Raw genomic sequence first — 13,627 nt, 5'->3', positions numbered from 1 at the left:
AATTATATTATGCCATGTGTTTTTTTCAGTAGCTTCCCCACAAACAAATCAGTGATTATAAAATTTTAAAAACTTACAAGGATAATGTCTGGACTGGAACCTCCAAACCGGGTCTTCCCTTCCCACGTCAGGGTCCCTATTGGTGAACGACATGGTGTGCTCAGGGGTGAGCAGCAAGGGGATTTGTTTTGTAGTTTCAGTCCAACCTTGTGGCGGTTCAATGTCTTCAGTAGCTCAGCTGTCTCTTCTGAGGTCATGTTGTCAAAGTAGACAGTGGCGCCTACTATCTGGTCACCTAAGAATCAAGTAGAGACAGCAGCACAAAAAAAGTATGTTAAGAATACATGAGATTAGTCAACATGTAGGTGAAACCAATCATATTTCATACTGGACGATTTGTGGAAAAAATCCAACTTGATACCTTCATATACTTTTCCAGACCGTGCTGCAGGTGACTCTCCTTTCACCTCCTTAACAAAGATCTCTCCTCCAGTTGTCTGCTCAATGGTCAGGCCAGTTTTGTCTGGACCCTCCCAGTCTGGAAAGAGCACCTCCCTAGTTTCTTCCTCTTCAGCCATCTGTAAACATAACCATACAAATAATGGGTATAAGATAAAGAAAAAAGGCACTCCGCAAGAACTTATATGCGAGGATGTGCAAGGGATTTATTGTGACTTTAACTTTAAAATACCTTGTTTTTCGCTGTCCTCTATTAAAGCCCTGGTGTGATGGAAACTCTATCTTGGTTTTCCTGCATGAAGAAAAGTTAATTATCACTATTGAGACATAATCATTATCAACAATGCATCACTTTATTCTAGACAAAATGTTTTTTCATTTAGTAAACATGTACCAACCCCTCTCAGTAAGTGGGTCTGGCTTGTAGACCCAATGGTGAACACTAGGTGGTGTTAAACCCTTTCAGACAACACAGTCTCTAACCCCCCAAAACAACTCCCTCCTGGGTGATCTGTGTTTTGGAAATTTGGTTGGAGTCAGACCACACCCTGCCTTGAGGCAAGAAGCCCAATCCTGTGTGTACACCCGAGCTCCAAAGTCAATAGCGAGAACAATGATGGTTAAAGCTTTGTAAGGCCTTGCCTTATGAAAACACACACAGAGCTGCAGAAAATGCACAGTAACACATAAATCAAAACGTTAGCGCAGGCCCTCTCTTTATAACACAAATTCATACCCACAAACAGTAGTACTGAAACAAGTGCACATTTGTAGATGCTCATACACACAATGCACATCAAACTTCCTATTTGGTTTATTCATGATAGCTACATATCAGTTTCGATCTAGGTTTACCATACACAGTATTTGTTGTAATCGTATTCATGACCATCGTTGCCTCACAAAACTGATGACCTATAAGGTGCACTCAGCAATACAAAAGCACATATCATGTAATTTATTGGCTGTGGCCATTAGACTTTATGTTATGTTATTTCTTTTATTTGAACAGGGACAGTGCACAATAAAACATTAACCCTGCGTATAACAAGGAGAGATGCATTGCACCAGGTTTTAGCAAGTTGCTATTTTCCACCCTAGTCCCTGGGCAGGTAGATGGAACATCCACAAATTAAAAACAGTTGCTAAATTTACAAAAAGATGAATACACATATTCCCATAACACTAAAATGAAAACAATTCAAAACAAATTACCCCCCTCCCGCCAACTTTTATAAACAAATATACCCCCCCATCAAATACACACACACACAGACACACACACAGACACACACACACAAACACGCTCACAAATGTCTACAAGTTTGCTGTGACAGCATCCAGCGTTTTGTGTGACATGAAAACTTTACTAGATATTGCTGGCCATAATGCACGATCGCTTTCAGTAAGAAAACAATGATGCAACAATTCACTATATTTTTCTATCAGTGCATATCGGGCCAATTTACAGGCAGGCGTAGTTTTTTATTTATTCATTTGCAAATTTCGCAAAGATAATAAGGTTTGTTTACATCATTCTCAGACCTGCCTCTTCAAATATGCTGACTTGTCCTACCCACTCTCCTCTTTGAAACAGACAACCCATTGTTTCATTAATACCAAACTCTCTACAACCCACACACTCAATTACACAACACAGTCTGAGCCATGTGTCAAAGTGATATGTTTCCCTTAAATACACACACGTAAGGAGCAATGTTGTGTTCAAAGTCTTGCTCTAAGATACTTTGCATGTACTTGACGACACATGGATCAAAACATCAACCTTAACATTAACAGATGATTTCTACTACCTAAACTACAGCCATCCAGCCATTTAATAGTTCATTTCATTAATCAACAATTCAGTTTCCAGAGGTCCCACTGACTATAGAGAATCTAGACATTCAGTATGCTATCCAAAACAGCACAAATTGCTTTGGTAAATCGTTTCCTTTAAAAAGGCAAGGTCATTCTGTGTGCTGCATTATCATCCACTGCTTGAGCATTTGACTTGATCAAAGACCAAGTGCAACCAGTCAATATTTGATAGTACAGCATTTATTTTTTTTACATTTTTGATAGATATTGCACTGTGACAAAGCTGTATGAGCACAGTCATTTCAATGAAAACCATTCTGCTGTTGCCTGGTTCAGCTCACCACATTAAACTGTGCAGTCATTCGGTAGGTTTCAGCAAATTGTCTATTTGTCTATAATCAGCCAGTATAAATGGCAAAAGCTTATCCACGGGATGGCACAAAGAAACAGGATATGAGTCATAGTGGTGACTGGTTGCCTGTGTTTTTATGGGGTGGACCAGAGACCAGCTTGGAAAGGAAGCTTGGAGGATTTTTACTGGTAGCATCACTGCTGTATACCTGTTCAGAGCATTACAAGATACAACTTCATGTTTGTCAGCTAAGACGTTGGAGGTGAGGTGGGGGGTCTCTCTTGACACTGAGATAGGTAGACCAGGACCATTATTTGAGGTAATGTCATGTAATCAGATTGCTGGGATGATGCAAAACAAGCTGTGCGTGACCATTTAATTCACATATACTTGAAAATATAATAAGATATGACAGCTCATAAGAATTTGACCCAGCTAGCCGCTAACAAGTTTTTTGGGAGGAAGAATGCATTGTTAGGATTGTAATTGTAAAGCTGGATCAGAAAACATTAGTTTAAGGACTGAATAAAAAGTTTCTCTTGTAAGAAAAACTATGAGAAAAAAACATCTTATGATTAATTCTCCTGGCTTTACATTCTCACATTTTTTTTAATTATCAGACAGAATATGGTCAATCTGAGAAATAATCACTAAAAATCACACTTAAACATTCTTCCATACTATTTTGCACCACTGTAAATAACATAATTACACCAGTATACCACAGACCCATTCCCCATTCACTGAAGCTGCCCCACTGTTCTGCAAGATAACAAGCTGCTGGGGCAAAGATAAAGAAACAGCTGTTTCAACGGGGTCTGTTAACAAGCATCACTCAGTCAACGGCCGTCTGCCACTCTTGCCACACTGCCAATATGCAGTATTTTGAACAAATGAGAAGTTTAGAAGACGACGCAATAAACAGAGAGTTTGGAATACAAGAGTGTTTTTGCAAACTGGTCTTCCTAGTTTGCTGGACCCGGTCCAAGGACACACTGGAGGCCATATACCAATTAACGCAAGTCAATAAATAGACTGGTCCTGCTTGATTGGGAATACGGGAAAATGCTTGCAATGCTTTGAGGTAATATAAAGCTCTCTCTCTAAAATAGCCTTTCGCAGACTCTCAGAACTAAATAACAAGGGCCAGGGCCACTGAGAGTGATAATACCAGAGCTACAGATGGTGTTTATGCCAAAGATGACGCCAACCACTTGCAGGAATCTACAACCTGATACCCCGCTCTCTCTCTCTTTCCTCCCTGCCTTTCTAGCTTATTGTCTCTGTCAGTGTGACTTTACTGAAGCAAGTAACATGAATCTATCAAGACCTCAAGCCTCACAGTATCAGCAACATTATATGCATCAAACACAGTTGAAATGTGTGAGTATGGAGGGGTCAAACAAGGCAGTTTACCCAATTAACTCATGTAGATCAAATACCACAAAGGTCAACTGACACCACCAGTTACAATTTCTCAAACGGATCCCTCTGATCCCAGCCTGAGAGAACAACATAAGAATTTCTAATTTTTCCCCACGGGCCAGAATGCGGCTCATTTTACAAATCCATCTCCCCTTTTCATTTAGTTTATGAATACAGACAAAAATAGCTGACAAACTCGCGCGTAGAAACAATGTTTGAGAGAGGGACAGGGAATAAAAAGCATTTTAAATCTCAAGCAAAGCACATATTATTGTTGGCTGGATTCAGATTCAGAAACAAGGGCAAGGACAAATTATTTTCTCATTCATTTCTCTATCTCTCAATCAAACAGACAACCTCAGGACTCTACTGTCTTTCTTTCTTTCCTTCCCTATGCATCTATCTATTTTCATACATAATTGCCTTTCATATTCAAACTTATTTTCCTCCTCCCACAGTTTACACTCGCTCTGGGGCTCTCTGTGATGGAGAGTGAACTATTTGAGCTGTCCTTGTTCTCACAGCTTTGACATATTTCGGGCAGCAAGCTGCAGGGAGGAGCTGAGGCTCACAGCAATATAGGAGGGAAGGAAGGAACTGAGAGAGAGAGGGAGGGAGATGGAGAGAAGAGGAAATGGTAAAAAAAAATAAAAAATTAAAGTGAGCGAGATAGTCAGTGAGAAAGGGAGAGGAACGGTTGTGAAACTGCTCTGTGGAATGTTAGCCTATGAGGTAACAGAAAGAGGGGGAAGAAAACAGACCAGTAGAAATGAAAATACGGGGGAATCAAAGAATACTCTCCTCAGCAGCAGTGTTTACAGACTACACTCTGACTCTGTCCTCATACTTTATGAAATTCAGTCTTGAATATAACTCCCCCTACTTTAGCATGTGCCCTAACAGTATAACCTTCTTTGGAAATAGAGCACAGAAGTACAATTAACTTGATCAGATCATATGATTGGATATGGACTTTTGTTGTAAACAGATGCTAAATAAGTGAGCCTCTGTTCTTGGGATCATAAGACAGGAAGGCACTCTGTGACTCAAAGCGATCAGGCAACCTGACAATCAACCACTTCTTTCCCTTTTATTTTTCCGAAATGCCCGAGAGTGACATCCCTGATGTCACGTTAGATTTGCTTTGTGACATCATCAAAAGTATATTCAAAGAACACGCAAAATTAGTTTATTTAGAGGAGGAGTTAAAGGGAGCCGATGAGGCAAAAGGAGACAGATGAGCTTGTTTATCTATCATGTTTTATTACGGTCTGGTATGTGAAAGGGGGAATGTGAGGACAGCCAGCCAGACAAAAGTGTCTGTTAACTAGAGTGCAACCACAGATCATTTCTGGATACGCCTCTCTGGTGGCCTGCCATTGGCCTGCATACGCTTTGGGTTTGGTGTTGTTTCTTTTGCAAGCTTTCCCTCCAACTCCTCAGGAATACAACCGACCGCAGCTGCCGACTGCAAACAGTTAAAACAGCGCGAGCTTGGCAGGCTTTTGACAGGGTTGCTTCATAAGAAGGGGAAAGGGGTTCGAGCGGAACAGGTGGTGCCTGGGGGGAGGAAGGAGGGGTGCAAAGAGGAGGCGCAGGGAGCAGAAGCAGCCGAGTGTCTGGTTTCCACAACGCAGGCCTTTCACAGCTGAATGGCAGTGGCATGACCTTCCAGGTTCAAAGGAGGCTTTGCAACAAACATTCCAACAGAGGTTTGGCGTCTAGCCACATAATAAAACGCTGTTCTAAGGTGACACTGACTAGATGGCCTTGGAGTGGAGTGATGGGTCATAAGAAATATGGTTTTCTTTCCTTGACATAACCAATAACAGATGTGGATATCTTTGATTATGTCTCAGGACACTTACCTCAGATTGCTCAAGCAAGGCCAAGGGCTTCAGATGCTGTGGTTCTTGACTTCTGTTGACAGAAAAAGATAAAGTATTACTTAAATGACAAGGAGAAGAAGTAATTTAAGGATCCTGTTCTACGGAAGGAAGGAAGTTCTACTGTTATCACGGGTGGTGCCAAACACACCTTTACCACACGTATCATGCTGCCCTGTTTTGCAACATCACACCATGTTTCAGTTGGTGATTGACAGATAGCACAACATATTCCTTATGCAGAGTCACCGTTGCATTAAGAGGTGTGTCCCAACATGACTGTCAACACATTTTGTGTTGACAGTCAGGATTTACTCGTGGCATTTTAGTGCACATGCTCAATGGACCTTCCATGACCAATCAGAGCCTTCAGTGTCTTTAATAATTAACCAACCTATGGTAGCAGTATTGACCCTGGGAAGTAGTCATGCAAAGACTCCCTTTGGGTAAATAAATCCAGCTACTTGTTTAGCAAGCGCCCACTTCTGCAAATGAGAAGATAAGACAGATACACTAACACATTATCCACCAAGATTTGAAAGATATGAATTGACAAGGCTGCACTGCCAAGCTGTAAAGTATAAAACCTCTGTAGTATCACAGCAATTATGTGCAGTTACATCACTAAATTTAGCAATACATTATCGCTGTTGCAACTGTCTTCGTCATTAGAGTGTCATTCTACATTCCAAGTCAATCTTACTTTTACCCGCTGTGACTAGCCCAAAACACTGCAGGACTTACTAGGATCATTGCTTCAACCCACGGGCATATTGTGAAACAAAGCCTTCTCTTTGTCAGTCCAAGCACAAACAGAACCAGATCTGATGTGTGTACAGACAGGCATCTACCGGTGGGAACATGTCCCCTGAAAAATTCTTCTGAGACAGGCTCTCCTACCCCATCATTAACCTCCCCCTCCCCAGTCCCCTACATTCAATAAACTAAATTGCTCATTACTTTGGAGAAAGGTCTGCCAAATGACTGACTGTTTGTGAGGCCCTGAAAGCTTTTCTCAACTCTGTGATTTTAAATACCTATGTTTAACACTAAATACAACAGAAGGTGAGTAAACTTAAAACCAGCGACCTTGGGGCAAAGCTTGTGAAACGCTTTAAGGTTTTGCCTAAGAATGTGCTATTGTTGAGTGCTGTTTTGAACGAGTCCTATACTAAAATAGATGGGACATAGTTGAGATAAATATCTGCCAGCACGTGGTTGTCATTGTATTTGTGTAGGGAGACTTGCACCGCAGCAGCTGTGTACACTCTCTAGCGCATACTCTTGTTACAGAGACATATTAATCAGACTCTGCCGCGTCAGAATTCATTCAGGTTAAGGGCTGGCTGAGTGACAGTGGTACATTTTTAGTATAAATCTTAAGGGACTGAAGGAGAATTTGTCTGGATCACTAATGCAAAAAAAAATATAGAGATAAAGTGTACGTGTGACCTCTGACTGTGAAAGAGATGATGTGATTTTGTAAAAAACAAAAATTATCTCATGCAAGCAAAACTTTTCACAATGCCTTTATCTGAGTACACATACGCAAAAGATAAGCAATAGGTTGCCTAATCTTCTGTCACTGATACCTTGGTGAGACTACACCCATAAACACTGGTTGGTGAAATGTGGTTACCAACAGCACAGAAAGTAAACAAAAACACATGCCGGTGTGGAAGGGAAGAAATACTGCGCCGCAGTCCACGAGGCGGATCACGTCGCTTCACCTCTGTGCAGTGCTTGCAGAGGGAGTAACTCAGTGCACAGCCCCACCCAGGCCTCCAGTCACACACATTCCTTGATAGAGCCGTCAGGCCAGCTGGAAGGCAGCCCGGCCTCTCCCCGCAGTGACTAACTCCAAAGAAATGTCCTCTTTCTCTCTGAGTTCAGCTCCATTCTATGCTGCCCACCCTGCACCCTGCCTGAGCGCCCACCACCCTGCAGTCAGCCCACCACCCACCCCAGCCTCCAGGTTCTGCTCAAATAAACAAGAACACCACATTCAGTCAGGTATTCACACTCTGAGACACACACTCCCAAATGAACACTAAGAAGCAGCACAGGATCAGCGGAACAGATCCTGTTTACATCCTCATATCACCATTGTCATCACCACCTGTACACCAGGTAGATGCACAAACAGCACTCTACACCTCACCGCTATACATTTCTACCACACCCTTCCATGCCTGAGGTCACATACCTGTTTGTCATAGATTGTACTTAACTAGGCCACAACATATGCTGGAAACTGATCAAAGTGACTTTGGTCAATCCATCAGGTTGATTGCCAAATCCAATCAATTTAGTCAACAGTAAACAGGAGCAGTGTGACAAAGATTAAAGCTCAATTGTAAGTGAATCAGGCACAGCAGTGCCGGTGAGTGATAAGATTTGATTACGAACAAATAAAAAGGCCTCAGTGCAGAGACGGAAAGAAGGAGAGAGGAGCAGTTACCAAATCAGTCATGTTGTCACAACAGAATAGACTCCCTGTTCCTCTCTCTCCATTGTAGTTTGACGCAGCTAGTACAACAAATACAGCAAGAGATACAGCAGGCCCCTGCGTAGGCTCACTCTTCCCTCAAAAAACGCAGATAGGACATGCATGTGTGACGCATATGAAAGGAATGCACGTCAAAATAACTGGTTCTTTTCTGCACTTGGGTCCACATAGCCCTAAACCAAACCACAATTCCTGCATAAGACCAAAGCCTGCCCACTGACGCCAACTTGGCCTGCTGTTGATTAAACCATTGTGACTTTGGCAGGAGTCATGCACAAAATGGAAAAACTGAAGAAAAGTCTGTATCACAAACAAGAGCAGGGGTTGTGTTGTGAGCACATTTCAACTTTGTCTTGATTTTCATGTAAATAATATTAAAGTCTCATGGTCACATATAAGGACAAGTAAAAGGATCTATGCTGTATGAGGTGTTAAGTACCAGATAACTCACGGCTCCTGTCATTACTCATTGTTCTCTATTACACCCCATGACATCCAAGAAGGGAGGATCTCACTTTGAGTTTCCTCTCCTGGGGTTTCTTCCATTTTTTCCTTATGTGCTAAGTTTTTCAGGGGAGTTTTTCATTGTCTTCCTAGGGACTTAGGCTTCATCACAAACTGTTGCAGTTGCGTGCCAGTAAATCACTCTGACACATTTTACGTAATATTGGGCTATGCCAAAAAACAGACAGCAGTGCCATTTTTGCAGAAATAAAACAAAACATTTTGGCTGTAGCTGAGGTTCTGAAATGAGAAGTGATCCCGGGGTGGTGCCCATGGGCAGATTCAGTGCCAAGAATATTGAGCAACTAATAAAGTAAGGTAAAGGATAAAGAGAAGCACAGCTGCAGTAAATCCAAGTTGAGGATGCAAATGTTTTAAACTGGCATAACTAGTTACACCAGAGAGAGTGTGTGAAGTTTAAACAGCTCTGTCATACAAATAAGAGATCACAAGACTTGTACATATATCCATATCATCATAACATAGTCATGTAACCGCCTTCAACTCAGTTTAGTGGCTTCATTAGTGTTTGTTTCGGTCTTCTACAGCTGCTGTTTGAACAAGAATAAATGCAAATATTTGTTCAATGAGCAGAACGGCTATGTGGCAACCATAGTAAAAGAATGCTCTATATGGAGAAGTGAGACTTGAAGCATAACCCCAGTGTTAGGATATGTATTCATACTTATTATTTATTGTATTTACTTCACACTTCACACAGTATTTAGACCACACCAGAGCAGTGCAGAGTTGTTTAGAGCAAGAGAGAGTGCTGGATTGTGACGAGTGCCATCCTTGAGTATCTTGTGCCAGATAAAGAAAACCTAAACAAGGCTGAATGTATTTCTAAATTTACATTCCAAGCCCTGCTGCCCTGACATTTTGGCTGCCTGGAGTTTTTGTAACAGATGCTGCGTGTCATTCCTTTGCACGGGGCAACGTGACAGCATTTGTGGGGGTTGGGGTGCAGGTCAGACAGTTAGTGGGGCAGGTATGGCAACAATTGTGTAAGATTTACTGTTTTTGGACTGTGTCGTGCTGCAGATGTTTGGCAGGGCAACAGTAGTTATTGGCATATCAGAAGTATGATTCACACCCTTTTTTCAGAAAAAATCCATTGCTTGCCAAAGTCCCACCGGGCTTGTAGTTACAATAAACAAGCCTCAATTGCATGCATGTGCATGGGCGGGACTGAAGGGGGTGATGACTGTCTCATCATACTTCTCAAATCACTATTTGGCGACAACAAGGCAAGAAATGCTAATGATAGGTGCTTCCCGGAGCATGCTGAGGACACACTGAAACATTCCAAACCAGCACTGCATGGGTGAGAAGGGAGTGGCAGTTGGGTGGATTGCCTCGAAAGACTCTCGAAAATCACACACTCCAGTTAGAGGTTTATTTGAAGCAAAAGGAAAACTAAACTTCCCCCGCGGGAACAGTTGTGTATCTACAAATTTGCTATTGTTTTATCGAACCAATCTGTGCAGTGGGAGTTCACTTAATCTGCTGGAACTTCAGGAGGGCTTTGAAGAATGCCTAGTGTGAAAGAAAATAAACTACAGTATGATTGCAATCACCCTCCCTTCTTTCATTCAGCTTATTCAATACATCCACCTCCCTCTTTTCGCCTCTCCACGCTGTCCCTCCTTCCAACCACCCACTCAACAAGCCCATGAGGAAATGGCAGAGGAAGTGTGCTCGAGACCAGTTTCTTTCCGTTTCACAGTGGTACGACTGAGTAACACCACTCCTCTCGTCTGTGCTGCCAGTCAACGGGGTGAGAATATATGGCGGCTCTGGTAGAGCGCTGTGATAAATAACTTAACACGGTCAAGCTAAGACAAGTAACAGTCATGAGGCATGTCCTGTTCTTCAGGCGAGTAAAGATGCTGTTTGTCACATGGGTGGCAAGTGCAACAAAATCAGCATGACTGGCACTGTGCACTGTCAACGTCAGCAGCTGCGATGGCCGTTAAGAGCTTCTTCTTGGGGATTCCAACCGCCTTACATTACTTCAGGGTTTAACATAACGAAGCCCCTGTGCTGTCACACTTGTGAAGAGGTATTTAGACAAATTGAATCTGCCCCAGGCCCAAATGAAGCCCTGTTAACTGACATGCGCTTTAGCTGCAGGCAGTCAAGAACCAGTTCTGTTCTGGCGGTTGAAGTATTTGTTCCATATATTAATGTTTGTGTTAACTTGTCCCCTTGCTTGCAGCTAAACTCTGCTCCTGTAGGAACACAACTCAATGCTCCGTGCCACATCATCGCCAAGTAAAACATGAATTTCTGAAACGCTAAGAACTCTAAACATGGTCTAGCTTAAATGACAACCTACTACCCAAAGACCTCTTCACCTTCTTTAAGCAGCCTGTATCACAATCAATCACCTTGACAAGAGCAATTTGAGAAATGCCGGGCATCAACAGCTGTAAGGCGTTAAACATGCGCGTTGTAGAGAAGATTGTGCAGAGTAGAGCAAAAAGCAGCACTCCCTCACACGGCACTGGAGTGATTTTGGGTGTGGCAGGAGGGCGCAGCGGAGGACAGGCAACTTACACAGAGACTTTCAAACCGAGATTCAACAAAGGATCACGTCTGGTTTGGATCTTGTATCTGCTTTTTTTTTTTCTTTTTCTCAGCTTCAACAAACACGTGTCAAACGCAGACCAAACTATATGTGACAACACCTGGAAAGATGCCATGTACGCTTTGGTGTAAGTCGGGCAGGAAAATAAACATCTCAACTTTTGGGGCGGATGAAATACGTTTCTCTCGTTCTCTAAAATGTGCGAAGTCTGAGCTCCCTCCTCTTTGCCTCAAACCTGGTTTCAATTAGCTTGTCTTTCCAAACCACTACATTCCATTACTCCCCTCCTCGCCCCCCGCCCATCCCCCCTCACTAACTCACTCCCTGACTCTCTCTCTCTCTCCCCGTCTTCCCCTCCTCCTCCTCCTCCTCCTCCTCCTCCTCTTCCTCCTTCTCCTCTCCCTCTCCCTCCCCTGCACACCCTGGCCGGGAGCCCAGGTTAAGAAACCCAAGGTAAAAGAAAGAAACAGAAATCTCTCTCTCTATCTGCTCACGACTTTAAAAATTAAAATTAAAAAAGTCAGTCATAAGAAAACATACATCCCTTAATACAAAGCAGCAGTGACAATTTCCAACTTTTTCGAGGTGTTCAGAACGTGATTCATATCGTATCAAGAAGCGTCAGACGGATTCGCCGCATTCCACAAAAGCAGACCGCATTTAAAAGGCCCTTATAAGATGTGTTCATCGTTCCACATGACTGATAATTACACAGTATGCTAGAACACAGAAAAAAAAGTTCTTATCAGTACTTTTTACGTTGCTGGAGCTCCCTAGGTACCCAATGAAGGACTTTTGGATGCCTTAGTAGGGACCGTCCGCAGCATGTATGGGGTTTTTTTTCTTTTTTTTTTTTGGCAGTAAAGGGTGTGCCTCTGTGAGGAGACAGCAAAGCAAGAAGGGAGGGAGGGGAAAAAAAGGGACGGGGTGGAGGGACGTGAAAGAGAGGAATCCACACCCAAGCCTGTTGCTGCAGGCTCTCGTAGGGAAGTACCTTTACTTTTTAAGGCTCGGCAAAGGGCGTTGGACAGATAAGAAAAAACACCTGAACGATAACATCAAGGCAGACACGACTTTTATCTTTCCCTGCGCTTCCACCATTGTGGGATAGTCTAGTGCTGTAAAAAAAGTTTGCCAACCCAAAGGCTAGGGATTATGTGTATGCAAAGAAGATCCACGTTGCACAATAGTCAGCTCAATATACAAATAGAGTGACTCTGGGTGTTACCTCTTATTTCTAAAAGCCCTAAAATCACCAAAACATACCCTATGTTCTGGGTTTAGCACTTAAATGCACCTCAGTTAACAACCTTTGTGTGCAGGGAAAGGAAAAGTGAAGTGCGCAGTCAAGTCCTCTGCATTCATGTGGTGGCTGTGGGTACACACCCACTTCTCATCCTCTGTGCTATATTAAATCGGTTATAAAACTTATCACAATACTCACACAGAATCATTGCTACTTTACAGCTTCACAGGAAAACCCTGAGGTAATTATACATGCTTTTTCCTCATACAAAGCTTCTCTACAGTAAAACGTCCGTGAAAAAAACGTAGGATACCACAGGACACATGCAATAAAATTAAAACAAAGAGCCACTGTAGTCTCCCCACTGATACACACACTCCGTACACAAGCCGTTTGGGATATTACAGGAATGCTGGACAGACACTTTTTCCAACTTAGTTCTTTCAACTTTGGCACAGTTTTTATAAGTGACTTTTCAGCACAGTTAAAGTTTTGAGCAAAGCACAACTGGCAACAAAGTTCAAAACGCAGTTTACAAAAAGAGCATTCACTTCAGTCTGAGAAAAAAAAAAAGTGCATCTTTACCTGTGCGCAGTCCGTGCGCCCACGAAGCCTCACTCCAGCCTGAGCATCCTTGAAAACTTGCCCTCGCCCCGTCTCCCCAGCCCAAGAAAAGCACTTCTTCCACTCACAACTTTGCAAGTCTGGTAGGACTCTGTCACTCTTTTTCCTTTTTCTCGTTCAACCAAGTTTCCAGGGCGTTTTCTCCCCCTCTCTCTCTCCCTCCCTCCTCGTCTCTGAGTTGATTTAAACTTCTTTTTTTCTGTGTGGC

General features: G+C 42.7%; 1 protein-coding gene across 1 annotated transcript in view; it reads right to left on the bottom strand.

Moving 5' to 3' along the window:
* ahnak (AHNAK nucleoprotein) overlaps positions 1-13,627 on the bottom strand; it is a 34,604-nt gene extending 20,977 nt beyond the window's left edge. The window contains exons 1-5 of the mRNA XM_084352659.1: positions 13,381-13,627; positions 5,926-5,977; positions 692-751; positions 422-578; positions 78-295 (exon numbers count right to left, since the gene is read on the bottom strand). Of these exons, the coding sequence (XP_084208785.1) occupies positions 78-295; positions 422-578 (375 nt within the window). The 5' untranslated portion in view covers positions 692-751; positions 5,926-5,977; positions 13,381-13,627. The remainder of the gene's footprint in view (positions 1-77; positions 296-421; positions 579-691; positions 752-5,925; positions 5,978-13,380) is intronic.

This window comes from Pagrus pagrus, assembly GCF_965226575.1.
Source record: "Pagrus pagrus genome assembly, chromosome: 5".
NCBI classification, from domain to species: Eukaryota; Metazoa; Chordata; class Actinopteri; order Spariformes; family Sparidae; genus Pagrus; species Pagrus pagrus.
The sequence above is the reverse complement of the archived record's forward strand: the minus strand, read 5'-3'. Positions and strand labels throughout refer to the sequence as shown.